We start from the raw sequence: 23620 nt of genomic DNA on the forward strand, positions 1-23620 counted from the left end.
GAACCCTTCAAATATATTCTGTCTTCGCCATAAGTAACGGAAAACAATCCCATATAGAGTTAATTGCATAATTTATCCACTGGACGTGTACACTCTATCCACCTCCGCAATGGCATAAGCTGCATGCATTTCTCCAAACTCGTTTTCTTGTATTTTGGCGTGGTAGGTGTAATTCACTTTGATGCTATTATTCTATTTCATTTCCCATCTCCCCCATTTGCGGAAAGCTTATGAGAATCGTTCTTCTGCAGATGTATTCCTTATTAGGGCCCTTGATTATATCTGCCTGTTTTCAAGAAAGGTGTATCTACACAGAGCGCAGTTTTTTACCCATGACTGGTTCCCGAGGGAACCTGTTTTGCTTTGCGTTTTTCCGTGTGCCATGTATATGTTGCGTGTAATCAGCAATCCTTGCAATCAGTACTCCTTGCATAAAGGAATTGCAATGTACGAATATGAATCATTACCGGCTACCGAGCCAACACACGCACGACCGGCGACAACGGAAACATCACGTGACAATGTTCAGTGGACGTGAAGGCTTGTTAAAATGGAGAAGAAATGATTACCCGGCCGTGAAGGGAGGAGCAGCGACGCCTAAACTTCACCTCACTATCAGCAACTTTCCAAGTTTATCTCTCTGCACCTCTAGTCCTAGCCAGCATTACGAAAAGCACGAATGCCCGACCCATCTACCTGTTCCCTCTTAGCCTTCGCTGCGGAGCCACTGAATGTCTTAATTGGGTATGCGATGGCCAGTCCCGAGCAAACCCGCAAAGTACTTTAGGCGTACCCATTCACGCTGCACATATTGATAGCGCAAAATGCAGAACGTTAGCGCTTTGTAAGAAGGTTCACTCCTGGCTTCCCTACGTGAGACAGGAATGGCTACCAGCCTACCGAAATAGAGAGAATAAAACGTCGCGGTTGGTTTAAAGAGACTTGTTGGCCCTGATGTTACTAAGACTGCTGTAGTGACCGCTATAAAGTTTCTTTTAATTTATATTACGCAATCTTGTGATGTGCTAGTGTTGAGGCTGTTCATATCCCAGTTTTCTCAGAGCGAGTGGCTAAGTCGCAGATTGTTTCGAATAAGCGGGTTCAGGCACCATCCCACTGCGGCGGTGCCTCTGGCGTTTTTTGATTATTTCTAGATTTTTATACTGGAAAAGCCCAAGAATTTATACAGTACGTAATGAAATGAAATTCTCAGTTTGTCGCTGCTCTCATCAAAGACAAACTGCAGGTGGACTGGGTGAACGGTTTCACTCGTTCGAACAAACCCGCTAGAGCGTTGTAGATTTATTTGCAGGGATATTGATACCAATTAGATGAAATGGCCCCATATAACTGGTATGTTTGTGTGTAAGAGTACCATATTATATATGAAGAAGTAGTAAAGATTTTCGGTATTTATCGCAGGGGTCTTATAGAGAGCCAGCTGGATAATCAAGTGGATCCATGTGACGATTTCGCTGCCCACGTCTGTGGTAAATGGGCGCCGCCTAAAGATTCCTCGGAGCTCTCCGACTCTGCCCTTATGAACATGGTCACGGTGTGGCTCAGAAAGCTACCCGGTACATTTGACAAGAGCTCCGGTAAGCTACCAGTGGGGAAGAAAGCGGCAGCAATGTTCAACAGCTGCATGACGCAGTCCGGCTCGTACATAGACGTCCTAAAGGACTTCATGCGTGAGCATGGCCTTGCCTGGCCTGAGGAGACAAGAGAGGAATTCGATCCTATTGAAGTGCTCTTTGATCTCGCCTTCAACTGGTACGTGAACCTTTGGTTCTCGCTGAAACTTCTCCCGAGTACCACAGACATCCACCAGAAGAGACGAATATATGTTGCTCCCAATGAGCGCATGCTCCAGTGGAGGAATATCATCATGTCTATACCTGAAGAGTATTTCCAGACAGTATACACCAACATGTTCCATCTTTTCAGTCGCGACACCAAGATATCTCCGTCGCCTGGAGAAATAGAGGAAGAATACAAAAAGCTCAAGGCCGTTCTCAACGCCTTCCTTCCAACGCCCATGCGTAAGAATCGCATTCCCCTCAAGCTGACTCTCCGTGACTTTGAGAGTATCACGAAGGTAGTGGGTTTTAAGTCCGTCAAATATGGCCTCACCTCCAAGCTGAGAATCGACCCACCCTTCACGATGGACGAGCTGATGCTCGTAAGTGACTTGTCGCCGCTCAGAGCTGCCTACGAGGTACTCCTACAAGCTGAGCTCCACGCATGGCGCCGCCACTTTGCCGTTTTATTCCTGCACGCGTACGCGGCTGTGGCGGACCCAGAGTTCATTCTTCTCATGCTGCATGGTAGCAAGCACTGGGCGCGAGAGCAGCGGCGGCTGTTCTGTGCAACTCAGGTGGAGGCCAGCTACAAGCTGCTGGTTGCCGCAATGGCCACGGTCGCGTACTTCTCAGAAGACGAGCGACGCAGCGTTGATAGGCACCTGGACAGCATTCTGGAGGTATATGTGCATGTGGTTTCATGGTAGCAAGATAATATGTTCCGGGTACATTGTGGAGTGGCTGAGATCTTGTTCGCACGCGTTCGGTGTTAACAAAAACTGCAATAAACTGGTTTTAATTGGGGGGAAATAAACTATTTTCAAACTTAACAGGCAGAACAACAAGAAAGCGATAAATTTTCAAGAAACTTGTCCAAACCTAACAAATAGATAATTTCACACTGCCTAATACACCTGTTTGTACTTTACGAATAAACGTTAGCCGTGGCATTGGTTATCATTGTTCCCCTGAGCACAATATGCTGCATGCCTGCCATAGAACCGGTGCCAGCATGTTGAGCTGACAGCATCAACGTCCTCGTCCCGCAGAAGCACCGGCGCCAGTGTTGTCACAATCCCTTAAATAGAAGAAAAATCACATGCATGCCTTTGGAATATCATATTTGCAAATGGCATGGCCGGGGATTGATTTGTCCGCCGGTTTTGTAGTGTTACCGGCCTCTTGCACTGATATTTCAATACGCTATCCATCCTAAGCAGGGATGTTGCTACGCTTTCGTTAAATAATGTTGTTTCATGGCTGTATACTAGGAATTTGTCTCAAACAATGCAGGCGTGCTTTAAATTATTTATTTAAGCGAAGTGCAATGGTGCCTGCACTCGAGAGAAAGCTTGTAGACGGTAACCAACAAGACGCCACGTCACGTCACACCCATTTCGTTCCAAAGTCTTGTTCCACGTATATTTTTGGTGCATTCTTAGTGGCCCTCCAGGTTGAAGTTTAGATCATTTTATGATAAGTGAGCAGCTTTTAGGATTGCCGGCTGCTGGCGCCATCCGCTGTGCATATGGCGGTTTAGTTCATTGAAGTACGCTCTTTTTTTAATGACACGCAAACGGTCTCGGTATTGGACGCCAAATCCTAAGGGAGTAGAAGGATTCAAGGATAACCAGATACAAACATTTCAGCCGATTTGAGAAACGGCGGGTAATTAAAAGCAGAACACAGCACTATCCCGAATGTTGGGGGTATGACACAATCTAAATAAATTTGCGTGCTCTCAAAATTCGATGCAGACGCAATAGAGATAGGTGAGTCTTTCAGCAATGAGTCTTTTCGACGCATCGGAGTATTCAACTCTAAACCCTTTGCACTTTCTATTTCATCGCAAGCAGTGGCGTAGTAGAAATCGATTGAAGCGACTACACCTAGAACTTTGTGATGTTAAATGCACTAGGAGAAATCATGGGTAGGTAACATTGCTACATTTCAGATGCTAGTCATGTTTTTTATTGTACACTCGACCAAAGCTCTTCATAGGACTGCGAATACGGAACAAACGTTCGGAAAAAAATTTAAGCATTGATCAAGAAACATGCAACGCCCGTTGAGTTGTTTTCGATACTTGAAAAACAATTTGGTGCAAATAAGGCTAAAATTAATACGCATAGAAAACTTGCGGAATGCCAGGGTGTTGTTGCTTTCGACACGGACATTCGTCCCAGTATTCAAACGTGAAGAAGCGGAGCACAGAAACATAAAATGAACAGCTTATACTGCTAGTTCGGTGCTTTCAGAGGGCAAACATTTTTTTAAGTAGTAACAGCTCTCAGTTGAATGGGAAAGCAGGCAATTTGTAGCGTGGTGGAAGCTTCAGCGCAGCAGTGACACATGCACGGACCTCAGTGTGCTGTGTGATGTCAGTGCACGATAAAGATCCCTGGAGTGGAAATTACTCCGCAGCCCTCCACAACGGCACCTCTTTCTCTCCGCTTCCACACCCCCTTCCTCCCTTCCCTTACGGCCCGGGTCAGGTGTCCGCAGAACATCTGTGACAGATACTACGCCTTTGCTGTCATGTGACCCAATTATTATTATCATTATTATTAACAGGGACGATACGAGGTGAAACCAAGACGAGCGTTGTGTTTGTGTTCTCATCTCACCCCAGTTACTTCCGCGCTGCAAGTTCCAGCATGCAAAACCAACCTGCCACTCAATGCCTGCGTAAAATTGTTGCATATTACCTCCCTTTTACCCAAGTACGAAAAAAAATCCATTTATGGGCGTAGTTTTTAGTGCATCTGTACGCACGTGTGTGTGGGTATGGTATGATTCTTCCCTAAGCAACTCTTCTATTTGCAGGTGGCAGTAGAGAAAACCCGAGGTGCATCGTGGTTGGACAAAGAAACCATGCACGTCGCCGTTGAAAAGTTGAGCAAAGTCCGCAGGGTGTTGTGGCCAGCCGATAAATTCTTAACCGCGCAGGGACTCGAAGAGGCTTATGCTAACTTCAGCGAGACCGGCTCGTCGTTTGCGGATTTCTGGATTAATACTCGCCGCAGTTTGCGAAGTCTAGTCGCTTCAGACATCGGCTTTCAAGAGCAGCAAATCCGTGACAGCACCAAGCAGCCGTACGTTCAATATATGGACTTGCTGAATGAGGTATCTCTGTCCGTGGGAGCTTTGACACCACCCTTGTACTACAAAGAGGGAACGAAAGCCATGTTGTACGGTGGTCTGGGCTACGTCTATGCCAAGCAGCTGGTAGGAGCTCTGGACTCAGAGGGCGTCAAAGTAAGCACGATGCAAACTCAATATGGCCGTATGGAATAAAATAATGAATTATGCTGATTATACAGTCATACCATGGCTAATATTTTTCACTGCTTGTTCCGTTTTTTCTCATTGCTAGAAATGTAGTTGTAAACGATCTGCTCTGCTTATATTCAGACATGGGCTTATAACACGTGCCTTCTCAAAATGTCGTTAGGTGCCATATGCATACAAAGATATTGAAGTCGCTTACTGAAGTCAAGAGATTACGACGAGGATCACTTTGTTTATTTATGCTCGTTGTCGCGAGAAAGGCTTCATCGTTGTTGTTTTTTCGCGCAAGATGCGCCGAGAGGAATCTTGAAGATTCCTGCTACTCACGTGTGTTTCTGCAATGTTCCAAATTACGCTAGTCGCTATCTGCGGCTTTATCTTGATGTTATCTTGTCGCCTACTTTAAATTTAGCTTTGGTGAGTGCGACGGGCATTCTCATTTCGACAACCACTGAGCGCGATCACTGCTATTACCACCGTATATTGCTTAATTATTTTGCAGGTGCAAGTCAGCCCAATAAATAGTTTATTCAAAGGAAGTTCTAGCCTCCTCAGATGTTGATAATGTCATTGTCACCACTATGTGACATTATGGTCTTTTGATGAACATGGATCCAGTATACAATACAACAGATAAAAATGTCGCTTGCGTTGATCCATTTGGTTTCTCGGTGCGCGCTAGTTACGTAGGAAGTGTAGCTCCAGTTCGACCTGTTTACAACGCAGGAAGTTTACGTATGTTCTCACGGATCTTCAGATGATAGAGCAATAGCTTGGCCGTTACAGCGAACACAGTAAGGACCATGACAGATGTTCACTTAAACTACAGTTGTGGCAAGTGGCTACCCTGAAAGGAAATACTTCGGGGAACTTCCGCGGCTGGTTTGAAGAATATTGACGCGATACAGTAGGCTACCACCATGACAATGGTGGTAGCCTACTGTGACAATAAGCTTTGGTGTAACCAATCATTATGAATTTGTCGGCGCAGCATAGGAGTAGCGCGCCTTACTCGGCATTCAAGAACATCACAACAATGATTCTTATTGTCACTCTTCACCTCAAGCGAGCAACCCGAGTCGCATCTCCCGCCAACTTTCTATATTGTCTCGGTATGACACACAAACGATAGAAGCATATATGCTCGGCCATGTCAGCTGCCAGCTACCGCCTTCCAGTCGTTGCCCATGATTTGTTGATCAAAATTCTGACTCTGACGCCGATTTTCTGTGTTTAGTGCTCTTCAGGCTTTTTACTTACTGCATTTATCACACAGGTGGACCCTCGCGGCAACATCGTATCATCGTGGCTGAGTCAGGCGGTGAATCCTGTGTTCGTGAAACGCGTTTTGGGCTGTCTGCGGAACGACACCAGCGTGTTCCCTGAGGTGCCTGGCATGGAAGTGGTCTACGCCGCCTTTAAGAAAGACCACGACAAGGAAGGCTACCAACTTTCTGAGGTGCGAAACAGAAACTAAAAATTAGCAGGGTTTCAACTAAGGTGAAAAGATTTACACGTGCGAAAGCTATTTAATTCAGTTTAGCGGTTGGTCCGTGTTGGAAATTTTGCTATAATTTATGATTTTTTTACCCTGTGAGATATACACATATGAAGATGAACCACAGAGACACTCGCTGTCAAGGCTCCACAAATATATTTGGCAGGACCCAATGAGCTAGGCGGGCACGGGACAGCGAGCCGCCGGCATTCAGTCCTGCTACCACGAAGAAGGAATTGCGCGTGCTTGGCAGACTTGCTTGGCAGGCGTGCTGAGGCTGTCTTCTTCTTTTGCGCCGTGACCACGATGGAATGCCACACAAACATTATGCACAGTGCTAATGCTAATATCAATCTTTATTGTTGTTTCGTTACAACACGACAGCCAGAGTGAGACCTCGTGTGGCCGCAGCTACGCCGTGAAGAGGCGTAGCTATGGTGTCCTCATAAATAATCAGCTTGCCATGACATTAGAATTTACGTTACGCCTACACAATGGGCAGGTGCGGCCAACTTGGCTCACTGCTTTCATATGGGAGGGTGATATCAGAATCAGCCTGCTACAACAAGTCTCATTCCCGTCCCCCCTACAACACGCAGGCACGTTCATATGACTTGGTGGAAGTGTGACTTTATATGTGGGCTGGTAGCTTACGCTCCCGCGTCATACCCTTACAGGATGAGTTCCCAATAATGTAGCACCTGACACTGATAGGGCGTGACAGGGGAATAATGTAGAAGACAAACGAAACTTCCACCGTTGCTTATTCAATTCAACTAGGGTTAACCAGAGCTAAACCAGAACTAATGTTTGCTTTAGCTATCTTACGACGCAATGTTAAGGAATTCAGCCTTATTTTCTGTATTGTAGCTAGCAATAGCGCACATTTCCTTGAGGCGAAAGGAGCCATTTTCGTTGCGGTTCAACTCTGTATAGATATTAACGAATGCGCTTAGTCTTTTGGCGAAGTGGTCGTTGTTCCCATGTTTCCGACGCTAGCGCGCCTGTCCTTTGTGATTTTTTGCGTAAGCTCTTCCTTCCGTTCAGCCACATCTTCTGGATCAGTTCAGTTCACGGCGTTTCCTCTCCCGTTGCTACCCATCACGCCAAACACGGCGCTCGTTTTCTGCCTAGACAGTAAAGGACCCAGGCTCACTCGTCCTCTTGGCACGGTCTAGCGTGCCGGAGCAATTCCGCGGTGCGCCTAAGCAGGCAACCATAGCGCAGGACAAAACGCCAGTCGCATCGCGTCGATGTTGAGTTGCTGTCGACGCCACACGAGCGAGATTATCCTGCAGCCCGGCTATCCGCTAACAACACCTGTCCCGAGGCGTGACGGAGGTGACTTTTGTCAGCGTCGGTTGACACACCTTTGTAACTAGTTATGGAGATGTCGCAGCAGCAGTACACCTCAGACCACTTTGAAAAATAGGCCACCAGTGTAATCGCAATCCGACAATGATGCGGAGCCCGCTCCAGGGACCCACGATACCGAGTGCTATCATTTCCCATGGGCCGTCTGGCAATTGTGCCGGCTGAAGTGGTGTAGCAGATACCTTGGCCTCTTGTCTGGTTTTTGGCACATCCTGCAAGCCTGATCCGCTAGTTCAACTTCCTGATCCATGCCCGGCTACCAACGCAACTTTCGTAGCCGCGCCTTTGTCCTGACAGTTCCGGAATGGACCTCATACGTATGCTGCGCACCACTCGCGGAGTCAAAGCTTCTGGAACAATGACACTCCGCTCAGCAAGGGATTATTAACAACGAATATTTGTTTGCGCACCTTATGTTATGTGTAAAATTCAACACGGAGTAATTTTATCGAAGGCCATGACGCTGGACATAAGAAATGAGTCGTTGCAGTGTGTCGTCCTCTGCCAGACTTTACTGTAATTACTATTTGTTATGCAAAATGACGCTAAAATGAAGGAAGGCGACCACTTCGTCTGTCGACGGTTAATACTTCTGTCACGCAACTGGAACACGGGACAGAGCGTCTGCAACTCAGTTTTTCATCTCTTTCGGTATTGCACTGTGCAGGTTTACTGGTAAAGTCTGGCCAGCCAACACCACCTAGACTATTACAATGCCTTGGCAAGGTTATGTGCCGTCCTCATAGTGAGATCATCCTTTGAGCTGGCTTCACTTACGCAGTGGCGTTTTTTTTTCAACTCTTGAAATTTTAGTTTTAGCGATGCAGACAGTTATACTTTGGTTACCTGCGTTGTCTAATATTGCCAGTTTTTGACGTATATGTGAAGTTTGATACAATTCACCTGGAATTTTTTTCAATGGCACAAATGAAGAGACGAGGGCATTTTCATCTTTATTCAGAGTTTTTTCTTGCATAAACATTGACACCGGCACAAAATTCATCTAAGAGCACACTTATTATTGGATGGTTGTGTTGTTGTGTTGAGTTTTATGGCACATAGGCGACTCAGGCCATCATGCGCCAAGATCAAGGTTTGAAATTAAATAGTTAAGAGATTTTACATTTGGTTTAGAAACTTTGCTTCTTTAAGGAATGAAAAAACGTGGAAAATATTAATGAGTGACTTTTCTCCTATTAGTATGCTTGAGTGCAGTGGGGTGTGTTCTTTATAAATTACTGGGCTCGGCAGAAAACATCATAACGTATTGGTGGATGGATAGATAAAGATGAGAATTGTAGGCAGATATATCACTCTGAACGGTGTTTCACTTGCCTACCTTGCAATGAGCGGGAGAAATGATGAGAATAAAAGGGGAAGAGAGGCTAGAAACGCAGTCACAACTTGTCACACAAGCCAATCACAAAGCCAAAGCAGTGCTTTGTATCGAGGGAGGTCGGACCGAAGACCTTATCCCCTTTTACAAGGCGAAAATCGAGAATGTTCAGGGCGCAACAGGGCGTTTGTCTTTCGCTAAAAAAAAAAAAACGGGGCACTAACACGAGATGATCGATTGTCTCTTCGCAGTCACATCTTTCACAAGCAGTGCTGTCGGCCATCCTCGTCCGGAAATCATTGGTTTGTGAAAGCTACACAGAGCCATAGACATCACTTTAGTGTTCCTTCGCGACACGCTGTTATGTGGAAGGCGAAGACAGTCCGGAGTCTAATGCAGACGCATAGATAAAACCGTCTTGTTCCTCGCTGAAAGTGTGAGCGCCTATGCCAAAGAGCGGCGGCCACACGTTGCGTCAACTCTCGATACAGGGATACTTCAAGTCCATCGTTGTGTGCAGAACGGGCAGCCTCGTCTTCGTCCGCCTGGTGATTTCTTCTAATGCAACAGTGTTCTGGCAAGGCACTGAAAAATTATATCACGATCTTGATGACGCTCGGTGTAGCCTGTCGTGAATATGAGGTCACTTTCACCGAAGTGCTGGACACCAAGCTGTTACTTAATCATAAAAAAGCTACTAAAGCTGGGAGCAGCGATTACCATCAATACATTAACAAAGCGAGCAGCTAACTCATCCTTAAACCAATTATTTATTACGGCAACTACGATCCCGTGGCCACTAGTGAAGTAAAAATGTTTCCATAGAAATATATTTTAGGTTGAAAAACAATTTTGTTTCGCACTCAAAACAGGGTGAATACTACTCGATTATTAATAGCTGTGCTGTCGAAATTTTGTACTAGGCATGGGCACGCCTACGCATTAATATACCGTGTAAAATAAAATAGTGGTGAATAGCAACACGAGTATTAGGAAGCAAACAAGAGCACTTTCGTACCACAATGCACGCAATCGGTGTGACGTTTTTCCACGGCGTAGCCTTTGTCCACGCTGCATTTTGAGCCGAGTTTAACGAACACTTGAAAACTTGCGCGTTGGATCTATTGGCGTAGTTAGAGCGACAGCTGGGTGCACATGAACACCCAGACATTATATATACCTTTCTCGGAAACGCCTATGCAGCACGGATTAATAATCATCAAGCACAGGCGGAAACCACGCACACTCAGGCCGAGTTGTTCCAGATCGCCTTGCTTGCGCACGCTTGCGCTCAGCGCCGCCGATCTATCCCCAATCTCACTGTTCTGCCGGAGGACTGTGGAGAGGGGGACTTGCGCCGGCATTCTCTTAGTCTAGGGGGTGTTGGCCCAGCGCATTATGCGAAGCGGCCGTCTACCATTACGCTGGTATGACAGAAGATGATACTAAAGCCTAGTGATCAGTCTACAGTGTCTAGTCGAGCCAATAAAGATACGCGTGGTAATGCTCGATCGCCCAGACACATGCGATCGCTTCGCGTTCTCCCACGGGGTACGTCCTTTTTGCAGGCGACAGAGCCCTTGATGCAAACGGCACAGTGCTCGTGCACATGTATTTGTTGGAGAACGGCACCCAGGCCGCAGTCTGCTGCGTCCGTGGTGATAACGACCGGAAGTGACTTGTGTGAAGGCCATAACACTCCGTGCTTAGTGATGTCGGAGCACCTTCTTCCTGCAGGCGACAGAGGCCTTGATGCAAACGGCACAGTTCTCGTGCCCAAGTATTTGTTGAAGAACGGCACCGAGGCCTTAGTCTGCTGCATCCGGGGTGACAACGACCGGAAGTTACTTGTGAAAAGGCCATAACACGCTATGTTTATTTGATGTTGAGGTAACATCATAGGCGGCGGAAATAAAATCTACTACACTGCCTTGACAACAGGTGGATTCGAATGATTTACGAATATTTTCTCTGAATAAAGGGAACATGCTCTTTCGCTGTTAACTTGTGTCCAGCTGTAACATCTGAGATAGCTGTATAATTATTTACACCAAGGTAATATTTATCCCGTAATACAAAATGACCGAAGCGTTATGAAAATGAAAGAGAACAGGAAATTAAATTGCAACAATACATGCTGAATGCAATAATATTATAGGGGTTCAATTCTGCTTAACCCATTGTGAAAGTTAAGGTTTGGCTCAGGGCGACCGAGGTGATGGTGGTGGATAACTTTAATTAGTAGGTGAACATTTTGTTACAAGGGCTAAGTCTGCTCCTGATCACGGGTGGTGGCCGCGGTAGGCTGTGCCTGACGGCGAATGCTTCAGTCCAGTCGAATAAATCTTTTGTGAGGCCGATTTTGACCTAGAGATCGCGACCTCCCAACCTTCGTCCGTGAAATCGCATTTGACCGCTGGTTTAAACTCTGGACATATGAACATATTGCCGCAAACGATCCACATAATTGTTATATTTTCGACAGCCGCCGGCATACGACCATAGCACTGATTCTGGCACGCTTATCAATTCTGTTTTCTTTGATCATGCTCTTTGTCGTGAGATGCGCCGAGATGTGTCTGGTTGACACATCTCGGCGCAGTCTTGGTCTTCTGCAGGCCCCTCTTGAAGTGTTAACTTTGGCAAGCCCAGTCAAAAGTTCGGGTTGTTTTCTCGCAACACCAAGAGCCTCCCCCCCCCCCCCCACCTCTTCCAAGGACTGCCCACTGAAGGTGCGGAAGACTGGATTGACTATTTCGACCGTGTTGTAGAAATTAATGGCTGGTATGTCCCTGCAAAACACAAGATAGTACTTTGATCCTCAAGGACCTGCCCGGGTTTGGTTCAAATACCACGAGGTTTTCGTGGCCTTTGGAAGTTCCTTCTGAAAGAAGAGCTCAAGCCCTCCTGCAATCAAGCAGTTAGCTCACAAATAAGCTTGTTGTGGCTTATGTTAAGTAGATGAAGAGTTTTTTCCGCCGCGCAAATCACGGCATGATAGAGGAGACCAAGGTGAACCTCTTGAAGTGCGGATTGAAAGATCAGCTATTTGCAGCTCTTTTTCGCCAGTCGCCAAATACTGCTGTGGAGTTACGCCAGGAAGCAGCGAATATAGAAGAGACCTTAGAAGCAAGGACGCGACTCTACAGCCGGCCTGTTGAAACGCTGTCAGCAAGCCACTACGACACCACACCTACAAGCAGAGATAACCTCTATGAGATGATCCATCAAGTCTTTCGTGAAGAACCACACCGACTCCTGCCGCCGAATGCGCAGCCACAGGTAGCATCACTCAAGGACGTCATCCGTGAGGATGTCCAGAAAGCATTGGGAGTTCCTCTGGCGACTGCTGCGACAAGTCAAATGCAAGAAGCCATAGATATGAATTATGCTGCCGCATTACGGATTCCTGCGCACCGACGTGATTTTCCAAGCTCTCACCGATAGTGCCTGTTCCCGAAAGCCGCCCCTTGGCCCTACCTGCCAAGCCTACGCACGACCCTCAAGCCCAAGGAAATGCGATGCCTGGAGGACTTCTAACAACCGGCTTCTCTGCTGCCATTGTAGGGAGGCTGGACACATCTTTCGTAACTTTCTACACAAGCGTATCGGCCTGAGTGGTTTTGCCATCGATGTCGCACGAATCCACCCTGGCGAGCGACCAAAGGAAATCGATGACTTCTTGCGAAGATGAGAGCACGTGTCGCCAAGTCGTCTGTGACGCCTCCATCGCAGTCCAGCTCCGGCTTTGGACCGCCGGGACACAGCTATGTCTAAGAAAGATCTGCTAGCCCACGCAAGGGAGAATAAAGGAAGGAACGTTTGGAAGTGAAGTTGCTTCACGGCGAAAACACGAAGATCCTCCGACATCGACGACGAATGATGACCACGCAGCCATTAAATCGCCACTCCACATGACGACAACGTAGAAGAGAAGGCTACCTGAATCCAAGTTGACTCCGTCGCTCGGCGAAGTGATAATGGTGTGGCTCGGCAGCGAGCTCAGCAAACCACGAAGACGAGATCGTGAACCGAAGCCAATACGCAATACGAGGACACGAATGAGTGACCTCAAATTCCTGGCGACGGTCGTACGGTTATTGCTTGCGTACACCAGGGCCTACTACTCTTGTCATCACTGTAACGTGCGCCGCCCAGCACAAGAAACTGACGACAACTTGGGATGGCCCTCTAATCCTTACCGCTCGTGGTAACCATATTACGGCGTTGGTTGTTGCACTTCAATGGCTAGAGTAAATGTGCGTTCTTACTCTACCAGCTTCGTCCTCCTACTGTGAAAACGTCGTCGTTTTGAGTGCAAACAAACACAGCTCAAACAAGCTCTCACAGCTTCGTCCAGCATAGGGTCTGCATAGGAAAATAGCGTGAGATTCGACTACTATTCAACAAACTAAAAGCTATAGTAGAAACTTATAAAGAGGAAGTGCGGAAACTAAAAGCAGATTGCAACGTTACTGCCTGCGCGGTGTTGTTGCTAATGCTGAGCAAAAGAGCTTCAAGCCTGCATTCATCGTTGACCGACTAAAGAACTGCATCATGAACTGCGCCACGTGCAGAGAAGCAAATTTCAGGTGCTGCATAGCCTTCAGAAAATTATCAACTATGGTGTATGAGTATATTCCCTCTGAAGGGCTGCTGCCTTTGTCATGCCAAAATACCTTGATCAACTACATGGTTCATAGTATTCTACTTGCAGGGTTGGTTTTAGCCCTCCGGTTCCCTGAGACTTCAAACCCAGCTTGATAGTTTAGATGGGGAACACTCATGTGTGCAGCTATATTGTTGACCTGATGCAAAAAATGCAGAACCTAGAGGAATATGAGCAGGAAGACACTTTTATAGGTGATGTCAACAACAGCCCCGATTTAGAACAGGTGCAACTTGTGATCGAGAAGACGGCCTCGCTAATTGGTGCTGCGCGTTTTTATTTTGTGGCTTATGTAAGCCCGTTTCCGCCCCCCAGCCGGTATTGTGAGCGTTCGTGGGTACGTTAAACGAATGTGTTTTAGCCATCTGACATTGATTCTGACATTTATTACTTATTTTCGGTCGTGCCTATACTGACGCTAGATGTGTTTTATGCCTGGTTGACAGTTTGGATATACTCTGTGGTCGTGTAGTCAATATTCAAGCCTGTTTGGATCTAGGTAATTTGATTTGCGGCCTAAGGTTTTATTACTACCGAAAATTATGCCTAGAGTATTTTTTCTATAGTTATAGATTCCACATTTTATTTAATTCATTATTTATTCATGCTGTCGTGAAACATTATTTTTTCAACAGCCGCCAACACGCAGCCTTATCTCTGTTACTGTTGTGCACAGAACGATCATGTTCATGCTCATTCTCGCAAAGCGCGGCTTTATCACTTTCAGGTGCGAGATGTGCCGAGATTTTGCCGAGAGATCGCAGCGAAGCACGAATATTTCCATAAAGTTCCAGATGTTTCAAGGTTCCTTCGGCAGGGTATCTGAATGATTCTTCGCCGTCTTCAAATTGTGCGCTGCCGAATTCTGCTGATATTCATGGCACGACAACCACCGAGCACTTTTTTAATCGCCGCCACTGAACTAATTTGTCCTTAAGCAAGCGCCAGATAGCAAAATGAGAGCATTCCAAGCAAATTCAAGTCTCGAATATGCCTACCGCTACGTCACTACCACGTCACAATATAGCATCCTTTCTTAAAGTGCCTTAGCAAGGCAGCGTCGATTATGAACGTAAACTTACAGTTTGACAGAGCAAACAATTAGCGCAATGGAAAGAGAAATAATTGGTAATATAAACATTAAAACGATATGCACAGCAGGAATTCAGGAGGCAGAAAATCGAACAAAATAAAATGTGGTTTAAAATAAATCACTGGTTTGTTATAAAACATCATTAGTATGATTCTTCATATTGTATCGTTTTCGAGACAATCAATATTTACAGTGTAATTTAGAGCATTTATTGGTATTTATGTAAACACATGCCTTCGTCTTGTCCTACACTTCAAATGAATGACGTACTGTTGGTTGTGTAAATACATTATTGGTTTTTGAGGAATTGAATGCAAGGGTTTTAGATGGGAAATGGAGATGAACAATACACCACTTTGGTCAAGAAAAAGACGACTGATGTGCGAACCATGCGTGTGATGTCAGGACCATGAACTAATTTAGCAGCAGTCATTAGGTTGAAAGGATCACAGAAGTAGAACGAGTCGGTAGTAATGAATCGCATCGAAGAGCGTGACAAAACACGGGGGCAGAAGAAAGGGCGATGAAGGACGTGCGCTGACTCTTAACTATATTCGCCATGGTATACTGTGCTCATATGCATGAGTCGTTTCTTCTGTCCACGTGTTTTTCCGCACATTTCGATGCGATTGATCGTATAGATCTCAAAGTATGACGGCATATTCTAACATAGGGCGAATTATGCCACGCTTGAGACGAGAATGGTAGGGGAAGGGGCTGAGGTTTAAAGTTAGTCTAAGGAAAGAAATTGTCATAGGATAGTCGCTCCTAAATTCAGAACGTGCTGTGCCTACGAAAGAAGCATCCAAGATCGCTCGTCGGTATTTACTTTGGAACATATCATTAGCACAGCTAAATATGAGCGGTTTTTTTATTTTTATTACCCACGAACACTCTTTTGCCAAAATACCACATTTAGCACTGACGAAACCAAGATGTCCTGTAGAAATGTTATGTCATGTGTGCAACGGCAGTACATACCTATAGAAATGACCGTTATTTATACATTGGGCTTATTACACTGGCCTCCCGTTAACGCAGGAGCTGACAGAGGAGAAGGTCTTCTTTATCACAGCCTGCCTCCCGAGTTGCGCAAAGTCGCCAAGCTACAACCTCTACGGTGGCGACTGTAACAAGGCGATGGCCAATTTCGCGCCTTTCGCTGAAGCCTTCAATTGCGTCGCGGGATCGAACATGAACCCCAAGAACAAGTGCACATTCTTCACTTAAAAACTGTTTGCTCTGCGACGTTCTTTCTCTTCGATACTTCATTCGCAGTATGATATTTACACAATACTTTTATATTGATATTTGATATTTACGCAATATTTACAGACTTATCATCTTTCACACCAATTTAAATACACGTTATATTCATCTGAGCTTCAACAACCTGTTCCTGTTTCAGAACTTCTAAAAAGGCGTTATTTAGTTCCAGACAATTTTCGTATCATTTCGAATGGATTGTTCATCGCCCAGTGCAAGAAGACTGTTGCAAGAGCGCTTTTACCGCCTGGACGTTGTTTTTTCAGGTGCATCGCACTTTACAATCATCCACAATTGTAAACATGGACCGGAATCAGATAGCATGAAAGATTATTGCCCTGGTGGACGTCCTTGTATCTCTTCTTGCACCTACGTATGTACATCCTTGACTCTATACATGTATCATCATGGCTCGAGAGAGTTCGCAATCATGTAAATCATTTTAGCGCTCCTCCCAAAATATTTCAATGTTCTCGCTACTTGTACCTCAACTGCATGATTTGCGCAATACGTTCGCTGCCTCCCCATTTCTCCTATAGCTTTTAATAAGATCAATGTTGGAAGCCGCGCAGTGCGTTTTGTTACTATTCTGCATTGATGCTGGAATGTCCCGGTTTTGTTCGTTCGGCATTACCATAGCTAGAAGCACAGTAATCACGCGGATTTTATTGAACACTATAAGTCAGAATCGGAACTTGACCATTGGAATGCTAACATACTTAATGAAAACAAATGTCTTTCTAGTGTCAGCCGTAATAAGCTTAAAACGTATGTAGTTATATGTGTTGTTTTTATGCCCCTCTGTCAACTTCTGCTAGCACGCATGCCTACTAAAATTTTGTTTTCTTATTCCTTTTTTTTCAAGTACACACACGTGTTCACTCTTTATTTGGTGCGTGTAAATAGAGAATAAAAGACTATGTAAACATATTCCCGCGGTATGTTATTTACCTTGTTGGTATTAGTTTATGCTATTCAGATCAGTTGCTGGTGGTATTTGCCTTTGATCCTTTCAGAGAAATGACGTTTGCTTTTGGAAAAATAAAAATGTTCATTTCAGTCAAAGCCTGGGCACTTTTATGCTGCAGTACAAACACTCATGGCACACAATGGTCGGCGGAAAACACTCTTGTTGATACATAAATGAGGACGTTGTACATGTAGTTCTGTTCAGTCTAAAGATGCCTTGCTGAACCTTTGTATTTACACAGCTAATTTACATCCAGGCGCTGCACAAATGATACCTAAGTTTCTATCATGCCCTATCATGTGGCTAAGCAAAGAAAGCTGCACTGTCGACGCATCAAGCGTCCCCAGCAGCATTCGCGCCCCAGAGCACTTGCGCATGGGGCGAGAAAAAAACTGGTCTATCAGAAGTGAATGAATTTGAAAAAGGTACACTTGGATATAGAATTCCGAGGCTTTTCACATGCGGACCATCCGTACGCAGTGATAGGACCCAACTTTAACACACGAGAACTGTAAATTTGTGCTAATCGCGCACGTTGGCTCATTTTCACAATCGGCAAGCTCTCAGGTTAATATATTAGTAGAGTTGAACAAGATTATTTGCTTGCCTTAACATGATCGGCAGACATTTCTGTTCAACCAACAGTTTTTTTGCTGAAAAACAGCGCAAGGTACGACACGCGGACATGCAGGAGAAAGGCAGACACGGCTCTTTGTGTCCGTGTGTCGTACCTTGCGCTGTGGTTGAGAAGGCATTACCAACTAGCTCAGTATCTTGTACTTGTAAACATCCATTAGCAAGAGGATTTGGGTGTATACAGGCAATTGCTATTTAGTGAGATGTAGGTTTTTTTTCCTTTAGAACTCGTGTTTATTTTATATGATGGCACTAAATATTGGGATTGGGGAATGTTTTGGCACAAATGCGCGTGCGTAGAATATTGCGATCACAGAACGCTGGGAGCGGGTATATGGTAAAGCATGCCCCCTTTTTCCCCGTTCTTCCCCAATACCCCTAGGGTATGATCACCCTGATGTAACACTCATTATTAGGCCCGCGACTCTATCTGGGGACACTGCCACGTAAAAAAGGTGTGGCATGGGGTTTCCGACTATACGTATGAATTTAATATGGCCTGTATATACTTTGAAACCAGGCCTGCTGGCATACCCAGTTTCTCCGAAAGCAGAATTGAAAATACGATCAATGAGTATCGAAAACAAGGCTGCTTCTTGAAAGGTACAGCAGTATATGTTTAGAGCTGTATGCTAAATTGAGGGTACTGACCTCTTCGAACGCAAGCCTAGGAGATGGACAACCAGATTGCTGGGTGTCAAGCTTACTGCTTCCGAACGAACTTGCCCGGAAAAAAAAAAAGTATTGAAGGCGTGCTCTTACTCTCATTGACTATCGAAACTGCTGATCGGGTCGCGCATTTACTAATTGCACCTTAGATTCTACCGATGAGCATTAGTGGCCGATAGTTCACATATGTCCCTACTGAAGTCCGAAGATCCTGGTTTGATCCCCATCCCATCGAAATTAAGCAAACTCAGTTTTATGTAGTTAATATGAAAGGGGAACGGAACAGTCTAAACGGAAAGAAGTTCATCAAAGCATCCGCGGTAATGAAAAATGTAAAATTCAGGCTCTGACTGCAGAATCAATATTCTGTGATAACCGAAGAAGCCGACCTTAGCCTAGAAGCAATGAACAACTATTTCAGAGGTATCATTACTTAGTGCGCGGTAGTAATAGGCGTTAGGATCGTTAGAGAGAATATCGGTACACTATCTAAGGATTCTAAACATTTGATTAAGAAACACCAAAGTATGAATTGAAAGCATGCAACCGTTCATGTCGGGTAGAACAGGCAGAGATGTCAAAGTCAATCAAAAGCGCAAGGTGCGTGACATAAAGGAGTATAACGTGGGAAAAATTTATCATGCTCTATAGAACTGTCGTAGCCTGCAAGCGGTAAAGCGGAAATTAGGCATAGGAAAATCAGATTTTTGCACTTATGGGCAAGGGAGGCAATTTGATTACTAACGTGAACAAAGTAATTAAGGTATCCGAGGAGTTTGATACGGAGTTCTGCGGTAGCCAAATCAGTCAAGAAAATATGAAGTTGGCTGTAAGGAAGAGGAATCAGACGTTCCACCAGTAACGAAACGCAAAGTTAAAAAAGCATTTAAAGTTACGAAAAGAAGGAAAGTGGCTGGAAAGCATCACGTAACTACAGATGTGTCGAAAGACGAAGGGGATATCGTGCTAAAAAAACTGTCCACCCTGTATACGCAATGCCTGATGATATTAAAAGTACCGGAATCAAAAAAACGCTAACATTAACTTAATTCTTAGGAAGGTGAGTTTAAGGACTTGCAAAATTACAAACAAGTCAGAATAATACCAACTACGTACAAGGTACTTAATAACATAAAAGCTACAGAATCAGGCAGGTATTCGGAAAGGGTACTCTACCATCGGTTACATTCACACTATCAACCAAGTAAATGAAAAGTGCTCGCAATATAACCAGCCCCTATACATAGCACGTATTTACCACGAGAAAGCATTTAATTCGTTCGAAACCTAAAGAGCCATGCAGGCATTACGAGATCAGGGTGTAAGTGAGCCACTTATGAAAGTACTGGACGATAGCCATAGTGGCAGTACAGAAACCAGAGTTCTGGATAAAGAAAGTGATACAATTCCAATTAGGAAAAGATGTTTGGCAAGCAGACAAGATCTCCCCTGCGCTCTTTACAGCTTGCTTAGAGGGTACATTCAAAAACCTGGAATGCGAACAGTTAGGCATCAGAGTGGATGGAGAATATATCTAAAATCAGCCATTCGCAGTTTACATTGTCTTGTGATTCCAATTAGGAAAGGATGTTTGGCAAGCAGACAAGATCTCCCCTGCGCTCTTTACAGCTTGCTTAGAGGGTGCATTCAAAAACCTGGAATGCGAACAGTTAGGCATCAGAGTGGATGGAGAATATATCTAAAATCAGCCATTCGCTGTTTACATTGTCTCGGGATTAATCTGAGGGGAATAATTGCAACTTATCCTTAATGAGCTAAGCAGATGAAACAGAAAAGTAGGTCTAAAATTAATATGCGTGATACAAGTGCAATGTTGAGCAGCCTTTGAAATATTCACCAGTTCAAAATATGTAGCGAACTTTTAGAAGTGGTTGGCCTGAAGTTGTAGGCAGTGGTAGCACTGGAAGTGACCACAGATATGCACCATGAAAGGGAAATAACTAGGAGAATAAGATTGAGATGGAGCGCATTTGGAAGTTACTCGCATTATGACTAGAAGCTTACCGATATCACTTAAAAGTAAAAAGTATAACAATTTCATCCTACCGGTACCCGCCTATTGTGCTGAAACGTGGAGGTTAACGAAGAGGTTTTCAGCTGAGGACAACGCGGAGGGTTTTGGAATGAAAAACGCTTCGTGTCACGTTAACAGATAGGAAGCGTGCAGAGTGGGTCAGAGAAATAACTCATGTTGCTGACATTCTCATTGAAATTAATGAAGAAATGGGTATGGGCAGGACATTAGCTCGGAGAGGATAACCTATAGTTTCTAAGAGTAACTAATTGGATTCCAAGGAAGAATAAGCGTAGCAGGGTTCGGGAGAAAAGTAGATTGGTGTATGAGGTCAAGAAATCGCAGTGGTCAAGTGGATACAGCTAGCAGCTAGCTTTTCCGGATGACCTAGAAGATATCCGTGCCGTCTTAGCCCTTTCCTAAAAACCGGAAGGTGATGCATCTAACGAAGGCTACCAGCTCTGGTCGACCTCAATCCAGCACTACCCCTATCCGTGCTAGACCAGATAGGCATCATTCTTCAAAGCTACAGCGAATGATTTTCATATGCATTGAAGGTACCTCAAACTCGACTGATCAAGCACCGCAATGTCACAGACGAACACACCCGACATCTGGGCCAAACCGTCCATCACAGAAGGAAGGCCAGGCCTTCCGCGATCAAGTTAAGGAAGTGCTTCGCGATGACGTAATTCATCTATCGAAGAGTCCCTAGGTGGCACCAGTTGTTCAAGGGAAGAAAAATTAGTGGAACACTTCTTTTCTGCTTTGAATGCCATCGCTTGAATAGCGTTACAAAAAAGGATATCTGCGCACTCCCCCGCATCGATGACATACCGGACCGGCTTTGCAAAGTTAAGTGCTTTTTGCCGATTGACCTAAAGAGCGGATACTGCCAAATTGAGGTCGACGGAACTCACCGCGAACTCACTGCGAGAGCACAGCGTTAATAACAGCCTCTTCAAGTTCAAGGTAATGCCCTTAGATATTTGCTTCGCGCCAGCTATATTCCAGATTGTAATGAATACTGTACTGACTGGCTTGAAATGGCAGACCTTTCTGGTATACTTAGACGACGTCGTTCTCTCCTCTTCGAACTTTTAACACATGAAAAGATATCGGAGAGTGCTCGACGCAATAAACATGTCAAGGCTAATACTGAAACCAGAGAAACACCACTTTGGCTACGAGAAACTGCGGTTCCCTGGTCACAACGTTAGCAAGCATAACGCTCGTCCAGTCTTAGAGAGAACAGCTGCAATCAGATAGTTTTAAACGCCTCCCGACAAGGAAGCGGTGCGCAGCTTTCCTGGGCTGTGCGCTTACTATCGATACTTTTTCAGGAACTTCTTGCATATCGTTGTACCAGTGACGCAGTTAACAAAGTCTGGCATACATTTCAAAAACAATTCGCCGCAAGCAGAAACCTTCGACGAATTTAAGTGCCACCTACAGTCCCGTTCTATCCAAGACCGCATTGATGAAAACGCCGAGATCGAAATTCACACCGACGAAAGCAGCGTGCGCCTACCCGTCGTTCTCATTCAGAAGAGTGGCGGACAGGAGGAAGTTGTTGCGTACGGTAGCAGTTCAGTTCAGTCGTTCAGTCGTGTCCGACTCTTCGTGACCCTACGGACCATATCACGCCACGCTTTCCGATCTCTCACTATCATCATAACATCACATAACTTCATCTGCAGCGCCTCGAGGATGCCATTTACCAACGCGCTCGCTGCCTACCCCTTCTCCGGTGACCCTCAACCTTTCCCAACATCAGATCTTTCTCCAGCGACTCTTCTCTTCTCATTAGATGACCAAAGTAGCAGAGCTTTAACTTTAGGATTTGACCCTCCAATGAGCCGTAAGGGTTTATGGTCGGCAATATCGACTGATTTGATCTTCTGGCCATCCAAGCAACTCTCAACAGTCTCCGGCAGCACCACAAATCAAACGCGTCAATTCTTCAGCAGTCAGCCTTCTTCACAGTCCAACTCTCGCATCCATATATCGCAACTGAAAAGACCATAGCACGAGTTATACGGATCTTGGTTTGCAGTGTAATGTCTCTGCTCTTTACTAGGTGGTCAAGGCTAGCCATGGCTCTCTTTCCCAGGAGCAGGCGTCTCCTAATTTCATGGCTGCAGTCTCCTTCCGGGGTAATCTTGGAGCCCAAGAAGAGAACATCTGTCACAGCTTCCACTTCTTGTTCTTTAAAGCTTCAGGACTTGATAGGACAAGACGCCATGATGTTTGTCTCTTTAATGTTCAGTTTAGGCCCAAACTTCTCAATCTCTTCTTGTACGCACATCAGAAGTCTCTTAAGTTCCGCTGCACTTTCTGCCTTTAAAGTGGTATCATCCGCATATCTAAGATTGTTGATACGTTTCCCAGCAATATTCACTCCAGATGAAGACTCTTCCAGACCAGCCTTCCTCATGATGCACTCGGCATATAGGTTAAATGAGCAGGGCCACAGTATGCAGCCTTGTCTCACTCCTTTCTCAATTGGAAACCAATCAGTAAGACCATACCCAGTTCTGACTGTTGCCTCTTGCCCTTCATACAGGTTTCTGAGGAGACAGATGAGGTGAATTGGAACTCGCCTCTCTTGGAGAGCTTGCCACAATCTTCTGTGAGCTACGCAGTCAAACGCTTTCGCATAATCAGTAAAGCAGAGGTAGATGCGTTTCTGGAACTCTCTTTCTTTTTCCATGATTCAGCGAAAGTTGGCAATATGGTCTCTAGTTCCTCTGGCCTTGCGAAACCCAGCTTGCACGCCCGGAAGCTCTCGATCCACACACTGCTGCAGCCTACCTTGGAGGATTTTCAACATCATCTTACTAGCATGCAAAATAAGTGCGATATGCGGTAGTAACAATCTTTGGCACTGCCTTTCTTTTAAATGGGGATGTAAACTGACCTCCTCGAATCCTGTGGCCACTGTAGGGTTGTCCACGTTTGCTGACATAACGTATACAGAA

At 45.2% G+C, this 23620-nt stretch overlaps 1 protein-coding gene across 1 annotated transcript; it reads left to right on the top strand.

Moving 5' to 3' along the window:
- Positions 1 to 1546: 1546 nt before the first annotated feature.
- On the top strand, positions 1547 to 16293 carry LOC146177069 (endothelin-converting enzyme 1-like). Its single transcript, XM_084581454.1, has 4 exons — positions 1547 to 2482; positions 4629 to 5060; positions 6370 to 6552; positions 16105 to 16293. Exons 1-4 carry the CDS (start codon positions 1547 to 1549, stop codon positions 16291 to 16293), a joined length of 1740 nt encoding a protein of 579 aa, XP_084437580.1.
- The last annotated feature ends 7327 nt before the right edge of the window (positions 16294 to 23620 follow it).

This window comes from Amblyomma maculatum, chromosome 10 (assembly GCF_055883805.1).
Source record: "Amblyomma maculatum isolate TAMU_Amacu chromosome 10, ASM5588380v1, whole genome shotgun sequence".
In the NCBI taxonomy this organism is placed as follows: domain Eukaryota; kingdom Metazoa; phylum Arthropoda; class Arachnida; order Ixodida; family Ixodidae; genus Amblyomma; species Amblyomma maculatum.

Excerpts from the sequence above, each read along its gene's own strand:
- LOC146177069 (XM_084581454.1), top strand. The coding sequence starts at position 1,547 with ATGGTCACGGTGTGGCTCAGAAAGCTACCCGGTACATTTGACAAGAGC. Across the intron at positions 2,483-4,628 it reads ACCTGGACAGCATTCTGGAG|GTGGCAGTAGAGAAAACCCG; the intron begins GTATATGTGCAT and ends TTCTATTTGCAG. Across the intron at positions 5,061-6,369 it reads TGGACTCAGAGGGCGTCAAA|GTGGACCCTCGCGGCAACAT; the intron begins GTAAGCACGATG and ends TTTATCACACAG.